This window comes from Gordionus sp. m RMFG-2023, chromosome 1 (assembly GCF_954871325.1).
Source record: "Gordionus sp. m RMFG-2023 chromosome 1, tfGorSpeb1-WG-v2, whole genome shotgun sequence".
Taxonomy (NCBI): Eukaryota; Metazoa; Nematomorpha; class Gordioida; order Chordodea; family Parachordodidae; genus Gordionus; species Gordionus sp. m RMFG-2023.
Genome location: NC_088775.1, coordinates 19,493,793 through 19,511,009, shown reverse-complemented (window position 1 = coordinate 19,511,009; position 17,217 = coordinate 19,493,793). Strand labels below are relative to the sequence as shown.

General features: G+C 32.1%; 2 protein-coding genes across 6 annotated transcripts in view; both read left to right on the top strand.

The window, feature by feature from the left end:
* Positions 1–9,353, top strand: part of LOC135922067 (ankyrin-3-like) — a 101,107-nt gene extending 91,754 nt beyond the window's left edge. For 4 of the 5 annotated variants that reach the window (XM_065456486.1, XM_065456483.1, XM_065456482.1 and 1 more), the window contains 4 exons: positions 1,385–1,540; positions 8,384–8,444; positions 8,505–8,643; positions 9,060–9,353. In XM_065456486.1, the coding sequence (XP_065312558.1) occupies positions 1,385–1,540; positions 8,384–8,444; positions 8,505–8,643; positions 9,060–9,155 (452 nt within the window). In that variant the 3' untranslated portion in view covers positions 9,156–9,353. The remainder of the gene's footprint in view (positions 1–1,384; positions 1,541–8,383; positions 8,445–8,504; positions 8,644–9,059) is intronic. The other variant, XM_065456487.1, reaches the window with a different exon arrangement.
* On the top strand, positions 1,739–8,291 carry LOC135922297 (uncharacterized). The gene is made up of 2 exons (XM_065456697.1): positions 1,739–5,271; positions 6,031–8,291. The coding sequence occupies exons 1-2, from the start codon at positions 1,767–1,769 to the stop codon at positions 8,289–8,291; spliced, it is 5,766 nt and encodes a 1,921-aa protein (XP_065312769.1). The 5' UTR covers positions 1,739–1,766.
* Positions 9,354–17,217: the final 7,864 nt, after the last annotated feature.

The following is a 17,217-nucleotide window of genomic DNA, read 5'->3' as shown; positions in this document are numbered from 1 at the left end:
AAATTTTGATTAAAATAATATAAAAGCCCTCCCATAAAATAATAACAATGCAATATAATATTTTTTATTAATCTTCATCAGTTTCATAATCGAATAATATATCAAAAATGATTTTAATTAATTTTTCCTTTCACCTCTATGATCTTTTTGCAAATGTCTTGTTTCTTTTATTTTTCTATTTCAAGAACTTGCTCAAATAAATCTAGTTTAAAATTATAAATATTTACAAATGCAAATTACCTTGATCAATATCCCTCTTTTTAATTAATTTTTTGCAAGATAAATATGATCTTATACTAGGTGATGATGATGTTAAATATATATAATATTATATATATAAAATATAATTACAATCATTTCTTAAAATTGTGGATTCACTTTGACTAGTCTCTATGCATGGGATTTCAACAGCTATGTAATAATAAAATCTTAACAAAAATTAGTATATTTACCATCTTTATATTGATAATTTCCATCTCCACTCATTTGCCCAAACATTACTCTAACAATATTTGCTTCATCAATATTAGATATAACAGGATTTATTTTTTTTCAAGTTTGTCTAGCTCTATGGTTGGAATTAGAAAAGCCAAGTTATAGTACAATTGTCAAATGGGAGTGTTATTAGCTCCTGACCAACTCTTTAAATTTTAATTTTTTATGCTCCTTCATAAAGCAATCTCTTTCTCTTAGTTTCCATGTTAATTTGGTCATCTCTACTGCAAAAGAAAAATACTTCAAAATACTCTTTAATTACCTGTTTCATTATTATTTTCCGCAGTAATGGATTTCAATATTGAATAATTTTCTGTGCATTTTTATATCCTATTCATTTTTTGTCATAAAAGCAAGGATGGTACCTTATTGAATTAATTAAAGCTTCTTTATTCTATAACAAATCATTTAAAATATATAATATAATATTTATTTATATTCTAAAATATATATAATATTATTTTAATAACATTTCAAAAATTCACTTCCAAATTTTTCTATTTCGGCCATATTGTAGCGTCGCTTTTAAAATAACAAAAGGTTTTGTAATTTTGATTTCTATATTTAATGCGACAAATTTGGTGGGAATATCGTGTCGCGTCGCAAAATCTCACTATAAATAGTCATTGGTATTTACACATATTTGTATTTTGTCGTGTCGCTGTTGCGCTCTACTGTGAATGCACCCATAGCCTACTTTTTTCTTTTGTTTATTAATAAATAAATACCTTAACCGTATATTCATAAATATTATGGTATTCAAATAATTTTTTTAAAAAATAGGGGGGGGGGAAATAAGCATTGGCACCCATTATTCCTCCCTCCTGATTCTGTTTGGTTAATCTCAAGCTTTAGACACAATTATATTGTTATATTTAATATATCAAAGATGTGAAGGAATTGGAGAATGAGATTCAAACTAAATTCTTATTACACTCATCTCATCCGAAGGAAGATTCTGAAAGTCCACTATCTGATAGTTTATTAGAGGGTAGGCGAAAATTATCATCTCCCAGATCATCTCATTTTACATCTGCTGCCTCAGGTTATAATAATTTGCTTAAACTTTAACATTAATTAGATATATAATAAAACATGATTTAACCTATTTTTTTTATAATTTATGCCCACACGATGATGTGATATTGATGATTGCATTTTAATCTTTATCGCGGGATATATTTACGATAAACATTCGGTACCTAAACCTAAATTCACGATAAATAATTGATAAAAAAGATATAAAATTATTGATAAATATTAATGAGAACATGACAAATATTTCTGTTCCTCTTTCCGAACAAGATGAATCAGTCCTTATAAAATCAGACGTTGATGGAGAAAATGAAGGAGACGATAACCACGATGACATATATAAGCCTGCGACGGTGACTCAAAGACTCAAATACAAATTCAAAAGTTTCTTTGAAAACAAAGAGAAACAATCGATAGAAATTACATCACCCATCATTATTTCAGGACAAGAATTTAAGCACAAGGATGATCAAAAACTCAAGAAGTCGGTCAAGGACAAAATCTTGGAAATCGAATCAAGGATGAGTTCCTCTGTGCTCGTTTATCCGACAAACATCATTCCTAAACTGGAATCTCATAGGCACAGTAGTTATCAACTGGATGAAACTTTAAAACCAATAATACCTTTTGATAAACAACGTGACGATGAGAAAGTTAAATTCGAAAGCACCATCGACGATGACACGAGATTCACTCATTTGATGAACATCGCACATGGATGCAAATCCGAATATGCATCTCCACAGCCATTCAAGGATATCAAACTATTGCCTGGTTTCGATAGAGAAAGCAATACTTTGATCAGCTCCTTTTCTTCTTTCGGTAGTTTAGGCGACGAACGAGAAAGTATAGATAACTTGGAAACAGGAATCACTGACGAGGAAACCTGGCAGATCGTAGAACGAGAAAAAAATGAAAGCGTAGGAATTAATAGACAGAAATCGAAAATAATTAAAAATGTTGAAATAGATGACAAGACCGTAGATTTTTTACAGCAGTTAGAGAGGAATCTTTTGTTCTTTTCTCCATTACCTCAATCCAAAGTTTTACTATCTGAGCAAACTTCGAGTAATGAGATGCACCCAAAAGAGGCGCAATTAATTAAAGAGGATATTTTTACGAAAAGTAAGGATAAGCCAATAGTTAGATTTGAAGATCAAATTTTAATTATGCAATTTCCGCCTGGATACGAAACGCCTAAACATAAAAAAATTAGCGATAAAATACTTAGCCCCGAAAGGTCAACGCATTTAAGCAATTCTCAAGCATACACGGAAGCCAGCGGGAAAGCTCAGGACAAAGATTTAAACGATATAGGGACTAGTAAAAGAATAGATCAGATAAATACCAAATTTTTCGATTCACCGAAAAAATCTAAAGATTCAGACATTCGACTAATCTTGCAATCCACTCCAATATCAAGAACCCAAAATATCCATAGTTATAAAGGCTTTGAAAAAAACGAGCAATCAATCGATGTTGATAAATATGCATCAAATATCCGCGAGTTTACTCCAGATTACGATGGAAAGTACGAAAGCGAGCAGAAGGAAACTGTAAATATTTACGAAAAACGATTAATGATCGAAAAACACGATAATTACCCTCGAGAAATAATATCTTCAAGATTTATGTGCAGCGATCAAAACCTACAACTTGAAAAAATTGGAAATATCAATGATCCCACCTCCAAAGATCGTATTAAAGAATTTCAAAATTCTTCACCCGACCTTTATAACCAAATTGTTGATATCGAAGTAGATAGTGAGAGTGACGATCAAGACGGATATCTTTGTTTGAATAACGAGGTGGAAAAGAAAAAACAGCAAAGTTTTATCCGTTACGATGAAGAAGTAATTGTGACCCGACGCTCCCCTTTGGGAAACATTTTATCAGTGTTTCTAGAAACCGTTACTCCCACAGAGGCCATTCTAGAGGCAGTTGCGGATCATTACAACGTTACCCTGATATCGCCACCTTCTTCCCGCCCTTCTACTGGCATCGCTTTTTTTAAAGAAGACGATTCTATGCCGCCTGAACACACCGAGTTTCCCGATCCCTTAATAAACGATTATAACGTACCGCTTCATCTCGTAAAATTGAACAATATTGGTAACGACGAAAATTTGGAATATAGTCAGAATTCTCCCTTATTCCGTTTTTGCGAAGGTTTACGCACTCTCTTAAACGATCCTTTTACCCGGGAGTTAGCTTATCAATTGAGCAATGAAACATGTGATATTTTGGACTACGATATACCCGACTACGCTAAAACATTGAATAATGAGGAAAGACAAAATTTGCTAGATCGTCTAGAAGGTCAAATATACTGGAGTTTAGAACGCATATTGAAACGATTGACATCTCGGGATTTTAAGACGTATTTTTTGGATGTGGTAGAAAAACAGGTTTTCGATAGAGGAATTAATGTCTCGAATATTATCAATGATCGAGGATTGGGATTGATGATCGAAGAACTAGCGGAAGAGATTAAGTTTTACATTATTGGGAACTATCAAATTAAGTTTCGGGAGTCCATAGGTAATAATTTAAAAAATATATCGGATTTGGTAGGATTGGTTGGTCGACAAGGAGATTCGGACATTGCATCTCCCGCATCCTCCCATAAAATTAACTACAGAACGATCTATACGATGATTGAATCTTCAATCAACGATGGATTGAATGAATATATGGGAATTCACGCTTCCAGTATAATCGATGAAAGCCCTAGGAATACCTTGCCTCTTAAAAATGATGATTTCGAGTTCAGGAAAAATATAATCACTCCTAGTGTAATTGGAAATGTACAATTAATATCAAATACTGAACCTGGTGATAATGATGATACAGTATTATTATATTCAAATTTGCCATCATCACCTTTAAATGCTCTTCCACCTCAAACCCTTATTTTTGGTTCTGAATTCTTCAAGCATCCTTCTGAAGATCCCTTGCTAATGCGATCACCGGATTCTAATTTGATGTTATATGAAACGTCTAGTAATCTCACTCAAAATGCTCTAAATAATGCTATTATTAATATTCATAATGAGAATACTTTTGATGCTGGAACAAAGCTTAGCCATATAAATGAACGATCGAAAATATTAATTGTAACAATGGCTAAGTCATTTGTTGATAATTCTTTTATAACCCCTGGTTCATTCGCTGACCAAAGTTTTAATAAAATAAGCAACTTATCCGAAAAAGATGATGAGGATGACTGGGAAAAAGTATCTATAAATTCTCAATATACCATTTCAACTGATAAGACATTATCCAAGATTGATCATGATCCTCTAGCCTGTGACGATCGGGTAAATTCCTCTTTTGTAAGTTCTTTAAACGATGTTAAGTTGATTACCAGTGAAACTTGTTCCTTGACAACATTAAAGGGTAATTTTTATACCGAAAAACCACCAATTGAGAAATTCATTTTTGGTAAAATGTCGGAAATTCGCAAAGAAATTATGAAACCGTTAGAGTTATCGCTACCTAACCTCGAAATGATACCACCTATGCGCCTCAGAGCTGCAGAACGTCAAGAATCGTTACAATCGACATCCTCTGGTGAAATTGATACTTTTTCGCGTTCAATCAGTTCAGTCGCTATGAGGAAAGCTTTAAACATGCTAGAATTATCTCCTTTGGATACATCTTTGAGTCATTATTCCTTGAATTTGGAAACGGAACCTGAAGCCATCAATGTTCGCCAACAAACGCAAAAAACACATCAAGGTGTCTTTTTCTAAAACTTCATACCATTTATCATTAATTAGCTATTTATGTCGTCGGCAAGCATTACCAAAGTCGTATTCGTTATTATAAATAAAAATTCTAAATTAGTACCCTGATTTATGTTTATCATAAATATCGCTTCGTTAACTCTACGCATGATTTTATATGCTAGATGCTTAGCATATAATAAAATTTGGTAGAAGTTGATGTTTTGTTTAATGTATATTTTTTTTGATCATTAGCTTTCCATAGATAATTTTAGTTTTATAAGTAAATAAATTACAGTTTTTATGGTATATATATAGATGTTTTAGCATGTATGTTATGTCATTTAAATTGTGGGCACTATGCTTAAGTTTTTATCTTTTTTTTTAAATTTTTTTTAGATCGATTTAATATTTATCATGTTTTTACATGATTCCTTCCCTTTATATTATTTATTTCTATTTTAACCTATTTTTTTGATCCCTTTATTTTAAATCAATACTTGGCTTTCTTTTTTCCATCCATTAACTTTAAGAATATATTACAATAAAAGGAAATATCTTTGAAATTCATAAAACAAGTGTGTAATGTAATTCATGCTAATAAAATGCTTGCGAAAAAGATCAATCATACTTCAGCCTGCGCCTGCTTAGATATTTTGATGGTCGGAAGTTTGTTTTATAAATTTTGTTCGTGTTTCAAAATGGAAAAATTGTCATGAAAAGTATTAATCTCTCGTCTTGATGCACTTAATGATTTTAATTAACTTCAAAGAAATAACTGATGAAGGATCGAAGCCGGTGGGAAAAGATAAATGTAAGACTTTTGACATCAATACCATGTGCACCTCTTCCCCTGATTTTGAAAGTGCTGAATCTTATATGACCAATAATTTTTTGACGGCTAAAGAAGACTCTGAAGGAACTATAATGTCTCACCCGCTAAAAGAATCTTCATCTTATTTTACATGCCTTACTAATTCTGAAAATTGTGTTTTTTCAACAACATCAAATAAATTAAAATTAGTTGAAAGCGATAAAAGTACAAGCCTTTATTCCATACCTTCCATTAAAGATGATGATAACATTAAACACATTTATGCTAGTGTTAATAAAGTCTCCGACAAATATATTGGCTCAAAATGGCCAAAATTTTTGCCACAGAATGACAAATTAAATATAGTAGATAGCATGACTCTAAGCAGCGATGATAAAGATTTAAAATCCAAATATATTGTAGTTGATCAAGAACCATCATCTGCCAGTTCCTATCATGATATAGCTGAAGTATCCTCACTGGATATAATGTCTTCTTGGGATGAGGATATTAGTGACAATAATCAAAATATTAGTTTAACCATGTCCTCCGATGATGAATATGTAAGAAGACCACGGTCTCCACTACCTTCATCACAATCAGAAAGAAACTTAATTACATGTCTGTCTGGGCTCTCACCTGATTTTAGCTCGAATAATATTGAAACTGTTATACGCAATTTGTTAACTCCAACAAATTCGTCGCATATACACCATTCTCTGTCAAATCAAGAATGTCATAGATTTAAAAAAAATTATTATGAAAATAAATTTAATGAACACAGAGATATAACTGTATATGCTTTTGACGAGTATCAATCTTTAAGAACTTTTGAAGCATTAGAAAATTACTTTTTATCTCAGGGAAAATTTGAAACTGAAAATAATGATAAATCTTTAGGACGTGATTTGAAATTGTTGACCAATATTTCGGGAAAAGATAACCGTGCTAATCGCACAGGCGTCGATTATACCACCACAGATATACAAAATGAACAATCAATTCATGGTGAACATTATGTTGATAGCTCGATACCAACTGATATGTCACTAGATGATATAATTAAAATAGTTTCTAAAAACGTTGAAAGTTTTGCTAGTGATATTGATACTCCCATAAATGATTCAACACTGCGTTTAAATGAAAATAATAAAACCGAAATTGATATATCTGCGGATGCATTGAAAAGATGCCTTATAAATGTTTCTTCACCCAAAGCAAACAAAGTAAAATCTCGAAGTAAAATCTATCAATCAAAGAGGACGCTTCCTGTCCCTAATAATGTCATTAAAGCAGCACCAAAAAATATTTTACCCACATCTTATATTCCCTCAAAAAAGAATCTGGCAAAAAATCCTAAGGGTCTGGAAAATGATAAATCAAAGTCGAATGTTACTTCCACATCTTCTGAAAATTGTCAATATAATGCTATACTGACCGAAACTTTGAGATTTAAAAAACCCAAAACCAAAAATTTATCTCCTAAAAGAAAGCTTTATAACTCAAATATCGAGGCAAAACATAAATTAAAAACTGCTAAATTGTCCATTGAAGAATGTGTAAACTCGGTTTCATACCCCAATGCAATTTCTAAGACATCTGCCTCTTCGCGCCAAATCCATCCGGTAAATAAGAAACCTTACAAAGCTTTACCTCTTTCGACCGTAGATGTATCGAGTTCAACTCCTTATTACAGATCTTCTACGGCATCCACAACCACCATTTCTTCTCAATCCTCTTTTCACACCACGATGGGTAATGCCTTTGAATCACCTTATCTTAGTATATTTGCAAACGAACCTTATAAACAAATCAACCGTATATACACAGGCCACGATTTACCCGATCGCGATAAACACTTACCCGGTAATAACAATGTTAATGATATCGATATCATAACTGGCCAAGTTCGTCGCTTCTCGGGTCACTCTAACAACGTCACTAGTACCAAATCTCAAACAATCTTGGAAAGTGACATCGTTTTTGATAACGGAGATATCTCTGCTTCACCGCTTCTTCTATCTGATCAACATTTTTTATCCGTTTCCCCTCCGCTCACCGAAATTTTTAATCCCGATAAAAGTTATAATAATTGTGTCTTTAAATGTCCTCAAGAAATAGATGTTTCGCTTGATATAATTGATCATTCGCCTACCCCAGAAAAAGCTATTAGTAAAATTATTAAAGAAATCCATCCCATGACTTTTTTAATCTATTAGACTATTTTCTTTTTTCCTACCTATATTCACTATTAATCTTTTTTTATAATAAAAGTATTTTTTTTAACCATGTATTAAATTATTATTTTTAGAATCGAATGATCAATCACCAACATCACTCCATGAGCGTGAGGGGGAATCAATTTCAAAGAAGTAATGACTTTAATTTATTTTATCCTATTATAAATAATATTCATATGATTATTTTCGCAGTCTTAAAATAATCAAAAGATCAAAGACACATACCGTAGTTAGGGATGGACAAGAGGAGACTCAAACCATTGATGAGGTTTTGTATGATGATGGTAGGGGAAACCCCAAGACATTTGAAGAACTTGATCCAGAACTTAAGGTAATTTTTATTATGGTTTAAATATCCCCAAAATTTTTGTTCCAAACTTTTGTGGGTAGCTATCAGGGCACATATTTAAAATCTATAGAAAAATTTACGGAGTAGAGAGAAGGAAAATAATTTTAATATAATATGTTCAAAGCGGGGACAAATTATACAAAATTATTAGACAGGCCCGAACTAAGAATCTTTTCAAAAAAATACATGATAAATATTTTACAGTAAAATTCCTATATTGAAGGAACTAATTCAATACTAACCAAATGTAAAATATGCCCAAAAAGTATTATATAGTTTCAAAATCTTCAAGTTAATTAACGGTTTTCGTTTGGTTTCCCTATTTCCGTTTTATTTTTAAAATAATTTATCAAGTATTTTATTTATATAATCTTAAAATATTTTTTAATTTGTCAAAGGAACAATTTTCTGGGCTTATGGAAGAAACCAATTTCAAAGATCGGATGATTAATCAAGATTTGGTTATAGAAGAAATCAAAGATATTAAGCCTTAAGATTCAGAAATATAAAAATCTAATTTATTTTATAATTTTAATAGATTATGTTTGCCAATTATTTATAGCTTTTTATTTGATTTTATAAATAGCATTTTTATTTAACTAAACTCTATGCCTGTTTAAAGAAAAGATCATTTTTATACCCTGTAATTTAGAAACACTTAGCTTACTTATTAATTCAATATATATTTTAAAAATTTATTATCACATTTTAAATTATTTACATTGTAAACTACGCTTTATTTATTAATGTCTCAATAAATCATGAAATCATAATTTTTGTATAAAAATCTAATTGCAAGAATTTTATTAAGGATACATTATAAATAACCCTTTTTCAGATCGCGAAAACATAGTTCTTAGTTTAATCTCATTTAACCTAGGGGATCTACATCTACTATCAAATTCTTTTTAGTAAATAAAGAACTTTATTTTTTTCCCCAAGCTTGTGCTGAAACTGAAGTGGCTACACCTCGGTACATTACCCTCTGTATAAGATAGAGAATTGGGAAAGTCGTCAAAGCATGTTCCGACACAAATCTGTCTTACCCAATTTTAAAAATAATATTAAATAGGCAAATTATATTTTAATTTTAGAATTATATAGTTTAATATAAATTTACATCAGAGTTTCGTATTGAGTCAATTATTTTTTATTATAATAATAGATGTAGTGGCTAGAGGGACTCGTAAAGGACTACCATAGGAAATTATGTATATAGACGATTTAGTAGTGATAGCAAAGAGTAAGAAAGAATTGAAGGATAAAATAGATGGAGAAGGGATTCAAATGAACATAGAAAAGACGAAGATGATTTTTGGAGGTGAAGGTTTAAAAAATCGAGTAGACCGGCATGTGGTATATGTGGGGAAGGTGTTGCTAGAAACTCCAATTGTACCTGCTGTCGTAGATTCACAATAGGTGTAAGGGGAAGTCTGCATAAGTAGAGCGCGATGGTAGAGAGTGTGTGAAAGGTGTAAAAGATCATTGTAATATAACTGGTTTTTCATATTGTAAAGGAAGTCTGGAAAAGTTCTATAATCTAAGCGTTATTCTTATATAGATGGAGGTGTTCTGATAGTTGTGGGGAGGATAGAATGTGCTTAATTTAGAGAGATGTCTTAAAATTTAATCTATAAAAATGTCTAGCTTTGAAGAGAAAAGTTATGTGAGAAGTTGAATGATTTACGGCAGCGACACATGGTCAATAGAGCGACTCAGAAACCAAGTTAGAAAGATAGATGAGAATGATTAGATAGATATGCAGAGACGAGAAAGAAAAATGAGCCAAGAATTGCGAGAAAAGATTAGGATAGAAGCAATAGGTGATGTTTTGAGAATAAATAAGCCGAGATGGTTTGGACATATTAAATTGAATGTAAAAGGTGATAGGTTGAATATACCGTTAGTTGGAATTGGTAAATAAATATCGTTAGTTGGAAGTGAAGGGAACAAGACCTAGAGGACGACTAAAGACATGCTGGTTGAAAGTGCTTGATAAAGAGATGAAAATGTTAGGTTTGACAGGGGGTGATACCCAGGACCCACTTAAATCGAGAAAGGTAGAAGGGAAAATTATTTACCCGGTTAAACCTGAAAAAGGGCCAATAAACGAAGAAGAATATGGAAATTAGAAAAAAATAGGTTTCATACTAAAATAATTATGCTAACGCTGCTAAACCATAAAATGAGGAATTTATACCTTTTTATTCCAAAATATTGACATCGCTCTTACTTAATAAATGACTTACTATCATTAAACCTGAATTTTTATTTGTCACTTTGTTTCATTTTGCAATTATTAATTTATAATATAATTCTTAAATAGTATCTTATGGCCAGTTAAAACATAACATGTCTGAACTGGGCAGAAAATCAACTTTCACATAAACTCATATAGCTCAAAAACATTATAGATATAGTAATGATTAGATACCAAACACGGGAATAGACAGACAAGATTAATGAATCCACATCAACGATTTGGAGATGGAGGAAAATTCGAAAATGGTTGCAAGAGAGGATGAGTTTATATTGAATGTTATGATTCATTTATTATGATGTTGTTATCGGATTAATTATGATTGTATTATTATGATGTTATTATCGGATTAATTATGATTAATATAATTTGAATGGTTTATTTGATTGCAATAAAGAATTACATGAAGCCAGTGACCCCTACAACGAGGGGGGGGGGGGGGGTCCGAAGCAACTGTTTCTATAAATTTCTATGGGGGTACTTTTTTTTTCTTTTTTTTAAATTTTTTATTTTAAAATTTTTTATTTTTTTTTAAAAAATTTTTTATTTATTTTTTTAAAAATTTTTATGGTCGATGTTTAGCAAATTAGTTTGTTATCCGATATTTCTTATCATAAAATTATTTTTCCACTTTCAAGATTTGGCTCAAAATTAAAATTTTATCAAAGGGAATAGTAAAAATTTAAATCTTATATATAATCATTTATAATTTTTAGATCATTGTCAAAATATTAACCAAAAAAAATATAAATGCTTGATTAAAAATTGTACATATCATAAAATAAGAGATGATAAATGGACAGATCATATTAGAAAAAGACATGGTAGGCTTAATTTTCACGATATAAAGAAAACTTTGAAATAGTGGCTTTTAAGAATATTTCTCAAAATTGGACAAATAGCAAAGTAATTTTTTTTATTAAATATTTAATTGTTTATACTTATTTGTAAAGGGTATTAAAACACAGGAAAAAGAAGTAAAAATTGGCAAATCAATGCTGTTGGTATAATAAATATTTTTATTAATATGATTATTTTTTTAAAAGTGTACTAATAATGAAAATATGTTAGAAGAAAATATTATATCTGACTCTGATAATGATCATAAAATTGGTGACCAGAAGTTATTTTATTATTCTTATTTTTTATCTACTCTAATATTTTTTATAGGCAGACATAGAGCAGAGATTTGACAATGATGAAGAACAAGTAATACCTATTATCTCTCTACTGGTAATAAATATTAATTTATCTTTAAATTTTAATGAATACAACAGGAAGAAAAAGAACTTACACCCATTAAGATTAATCTGAGTATGGCTATTATGGAACAAGAACAAGGCGAAGAACCACAACCAAAATTTTTATTAAAACACAAAAGTAATACCATAAAGAATTATTTTCAAGTACAACATTTAAAAAAAATATTTATTATTAGATTATATTTGTTTTAAAATTAATAGGCAAAAGATATTATTTTAAAAGATACTTCAATGTCAATGTCTACTCACTCTTTTTCAGCTAAAGAAAAAGTTCAAGAAAAACAAGTAATATAATATTTAAATAAATAAATTTATAAATTATCATGTCAAAGATAAATATTATGCATATATTTTTTACATTATATTTATATTATAATAAATATTGATGCAATAAAAATTATTTTTGGAATTTATTGGTGTCAATAATTTACAATGGGGGGGGGGGGGTACTTTAGGGGGGTATTCTGCTTCTATCCTTCAAAAAGTGTAGGGGTCACTGCATGAAGCCCAAATTACTACAGATTGGCGAAGTTATGGGTTTAACCTGACCAAATGAAATATATTAGTTTGATGAATTGGATATTACATGATATTAAATTTAGGATAAAGATATAATTATAAATCAGAATTTAGACAATGTATAAATAATGGAATATTGTAATGAATGAATTATGATTATGTAATGGTTCTGATATTGTATGAATTATTATAATTGCGGACAATAAAATTGGGTGATGGAATGAATTGGCAAAAGGAATATAATAAGAAACAGTTAATTTGGTACAAATGAATTAAATAACTATTGGTTTGAGTTATGATTTGGAATTTTATTGATTATGAAAAATATTTATCAAATATGAAGAGCCATCTGGCATAAACAATGTGTTGAAATAGTAATTATATGAAATTAATTTTGGAAAATCAAGGAGTTAATAAAAATGGGAAATAATATTGTAAAACATGGAAACTAATGATATAGTGACATTTATATCGTAATTTGGTTTATGTATTATGATTATGGATCTATGGTAATCAGCGTCTACATGAGCGGGAGGGGTAGGAACAGTTTGCATCCTATTTTTTTGAGAGGGATAGGGGATAGGCTGCTTTAATGGGGGTAGGATAAATTTTTTGGAAATTTTGAGATGAAATAGGACAAAATTTATTGCTGTAAAAATTTATATTTTATTATAGAATTATTATAATACATTTGTAGTAAGGAAGTAATCTATTGTAATAATTTATCATATTATATATTATATTTGACAGTTAGATATGATTTTATATATATATATATTTACGATTAATATAATAGGTGTTGTTTAACTTCCTAATGTATTATGTACACACCAATCTCTTAACGTGTAATTATATATCGCCATTTGTAATTAAGTTGCACCTTGTGTTTAATTATACTGAATAAAATGGCAATGAAAACTGATACCTATTAAATGAGTTATAGAAATAAATAAATATAAATAATGGTTCTACTTTCGTTAAAGTGGCGACGACGTGGATTCTAATATTCTAATTAAAACAAGTAAGAAAATAGTTATTAATTTGATAAATTATGCCTCAGTTCAAAAATACTAGTATTATTGATAAGTTAGAAAAATATCAAATTAATGGGTCTATACAACGTTGGTTCCAATTTTGGGACGCAACGTTATGACTAAAGAACTGGACACCGACCGATCAAGAAAATAAGGACCTGTTCATGGTGAGTTTTGGCGCTGAGGGTATTTACATTCTCGAACAATATTTATTTCCTGAAACCATTCTAACAACTAAATTTGATAAGATAATTAGTGTCTCGCTACATATTTTTGAGAAGAATAAAAACATTTTCGGTAGTAGATTAGACTTCATAAGGTTAATTAGGAATGAGAATGAACCAATTGGAGAGTTCGCTAATAGAATCAAAATAACTGCGAAAGCGTGTTGTTTGTCAGAAGTTGACGGCCGGTTAAGAGATCAATTAGTTGCGGGTATAGATCTACCAGGTCTCGAAGTTAAACTTAGGACTAAATATCCTTTAGCATTGGATGTGAACAAAAAGCCCCTGACGTTCCAGTTCGTGCTAGATATGGCCACGGCAACAGAAAATGCTCAAAACGAAATGACTATCAAGAAAGACTTGGTAAATATTGTCAGACCGTAAGATTGCAAAAATAAAATGCCTAATTCACAAGAGTGTGTTAAGAGAGACATTAATTATAGGAAGCCTAATAACAAGACGATAATAAATGTAAGAATTGTGCCGGCTGGCATGAAAGATATTTATGCCCAGCTAAAGACAAAACATATTTTAAGTGCCAAAGAACAGGACATTTCGCAGCATGTTGCCGTAGTAAGCCTGTATATCGCAATCTAAACTCAGTGAAACCACATTTTCACTCAAGTGATTCAATTAATAATCTCTGGACAAGGGGATTAAATAAAAGGGCAAAGATCACAGCCAAAATAAATGGACTTAGTGTCACTTTTGATTATGATACAGGAGCACAAGCCTCTATTATAGGATTGAATATTTGTGAGAAAATTGGCAAACCACTAACATCTTCCACAAACCCATTATCAGCCTATGGAGATAAACCTTTGGATCTTATGGATGAAGCCATGGTTCGTGTGCAAGTGGGGAAGGAAATTCGCAATTTATCAGTTATTATAATACAGTCAAATGACCTACCTCTGTTTGGGTTGCCATGGATTTTAGCATTTGGGTTTGAGTTACCGAGACAGGTAAGCATACAACAGGTTCTCAAAACGAATAGAAAAACAATAACTTCAAGTTGCCACCAAACCAGCGATGACCAGATGGGCCGCTCGAATACAATAGGTGCCCCCGCGGGCCGAAGCCCCGATGGGCCGTTCGAATACAATCGATGCTCACACGGATCGAGGATGTCACTAACGGAAGACGTAATGGGGTATTTGAGCTAAACAGTTTAAAGCTGTTTTTGACGGCAAACCGGGGTTAATACGTAATTTCGCTGTGCGACTCCAATTTAAAGATACGGCTGTTCCAAAATCGTTTCCAGCTCGTCTAGTGCCATTTCCATTACGCATTTCGGTTGAACTAGAACTTGATCGCCTTGTGGCTGCGGAGATTTTGGAGCCCATCGATTTCTCTATAACTAGGGTGCCATGGGCAACCCCAACAGTAAATGTTATAAAAAACAATGACGAGATTCGTATTTGCGCAGATTTCAAGGTGAGTTTAAATCCCCATCTATTATAAGATCATCACGTTATTCCTAAGCTGGATGACTTATTGGTTAAGATTCAAGGGGGGAACCGTTTTACGGTGATAGATTTAAAGGACGCGTATCTACAAATGGCCGTTGAGCCAGAGTCCCAAGAATATTTGGTCATCTCAACACATAAAGGATATTTTCGATACCGAAGAATGCCGTTTGGGCTTTCGTGCGCACCAACTATTTTCCAGCGTTACATGGACAATGTTTTGAAAGATTGCCCGATGACTGGAGTATATTTGGACGATGTAATTATCTCCGGCAAAAATGACGCTGAACACCTGGCTAATTTAAAACAGTACTCGATAGGCTACAGGAAGCAGGCCTCAAAGCTAAATTTGAAAAAGTCCAATTTCTACGGGAATCTGTTTCGTTTTTAAGTATCATTATCGACCAAAATGGGGTACATCCAAGCGAAGAGAAAGTTAAAGAAATCCAGGCCGCACCTAACCCCAAGAATGTTCATCAGTTACGTTCATTTCTTGGGTTTGTCACGTATCATGAACGGTTCATTCCCAATCTTCGTAGTGAAGCAGCTGTGTTACATCGATTGACTAGTGTAAAAGTACCATGGTGTTGGACTAATGTAGAGCAGGAGGCTTTCGATAAAGTTAAGACATTGTTATCAACAGAAGAAACCTTAACGTCATATAATGCTAAATTACCGTTGATTATGGAGTGTGACGCGTCAGATACAGGGCTGGGGGCTGTTTTACTTCATAAGGTTTCACAAAACGGGGAAAAACCAATAGCATTCGCGTCTCGGACGTTGTTACAGTCGGAGAAACATTATGCGCCTATCGATAAAGAAGCGAGGGCATTGTTATTTGGAATAGAAAAATTCCACAACTTTATCTACGGTCGAAATTTTATACTTCGGACAGACCATAAACCCTTGGATCGGTTGTTCGGGGAAAAGAAGGATCTGCCAAAGATATCAAACAATCGTCTGACACGTTGGGCCGGAAGATGGCCGCGTACGACTTTAGCGTGGAATATAGATCTGGTCGGGAAAATGTTATAGCAGACGCCTTATCCAGGCTACCGCTCCACGATATCATACCTAATCGGGATACCAAGCATGCATTGGCGATTCGGAACGTAAACTTAGAAGATATGCAGGTCTCAAAGGGAAACCTGTGCAAGAATTCAATTGAAGATCCAATACTAAAGCGAGTGGCACAACATATTGAGCAAGGGTGGAGAGGCTTTAATCGGAAAGAAGAACCGGAGCTAGTAATCTTTCACACCCAACGAGAGGAATTAACAGTAGACAGGGGAATAGTTGAACGAAATGGTAGATTGATAATCCCTACGAAGCTTAGAAATTCAGTGTTGGAAACACTACATCGGGCACATCCGGGAATGAAAGCGATGAAATCTATTTTTCGATTGTATTGTTGGTGGCCAAAATGCGAAGAGGACATAGAACGGCATATAAAGCTGTGTGTTGGATGTCAGAAAAATCGACCGAACGTAATGGAGTTACCACTATACTCATGGAATTGTACCAAAGAGCCATGGGAACATATACATCAAGATTTTGCGGGACCGATTTACTCTTTAAATTGGCTAGTGGGAGTAGATTCATACTCAAAATGGGCTGAGGTAGACCTGATGAAAAACACATCGGCGAAGGAGATGATAACGAGATTAAAGAAGTGGTTTGCTACCTTTGGGGTACCTAAAAGCATTGTAACGGATAATGGACCTCAATTCATTTCAATAGAATTTAAGCGATTTTGTGAAGAAAACAACATTTGCCACATTCGCTCAA

Bases quoted from the DNA above. Each gene is read 5' to 3' on its own strand.
- LOC135922297 (XM_065456697.1), top strand. From the start codon at position 1,767: ATGACAAATATTTCTGTTCCTCTTTCCGAACAAGATGAATCAGTCCTT. The intron at 5,272-6,030 runs GTGTCTTTTTCT...TTAACTTCAAAG, and splicing joins AACGCAAAAAACACATCAAG to AAATAACTGATGAAGGATCG.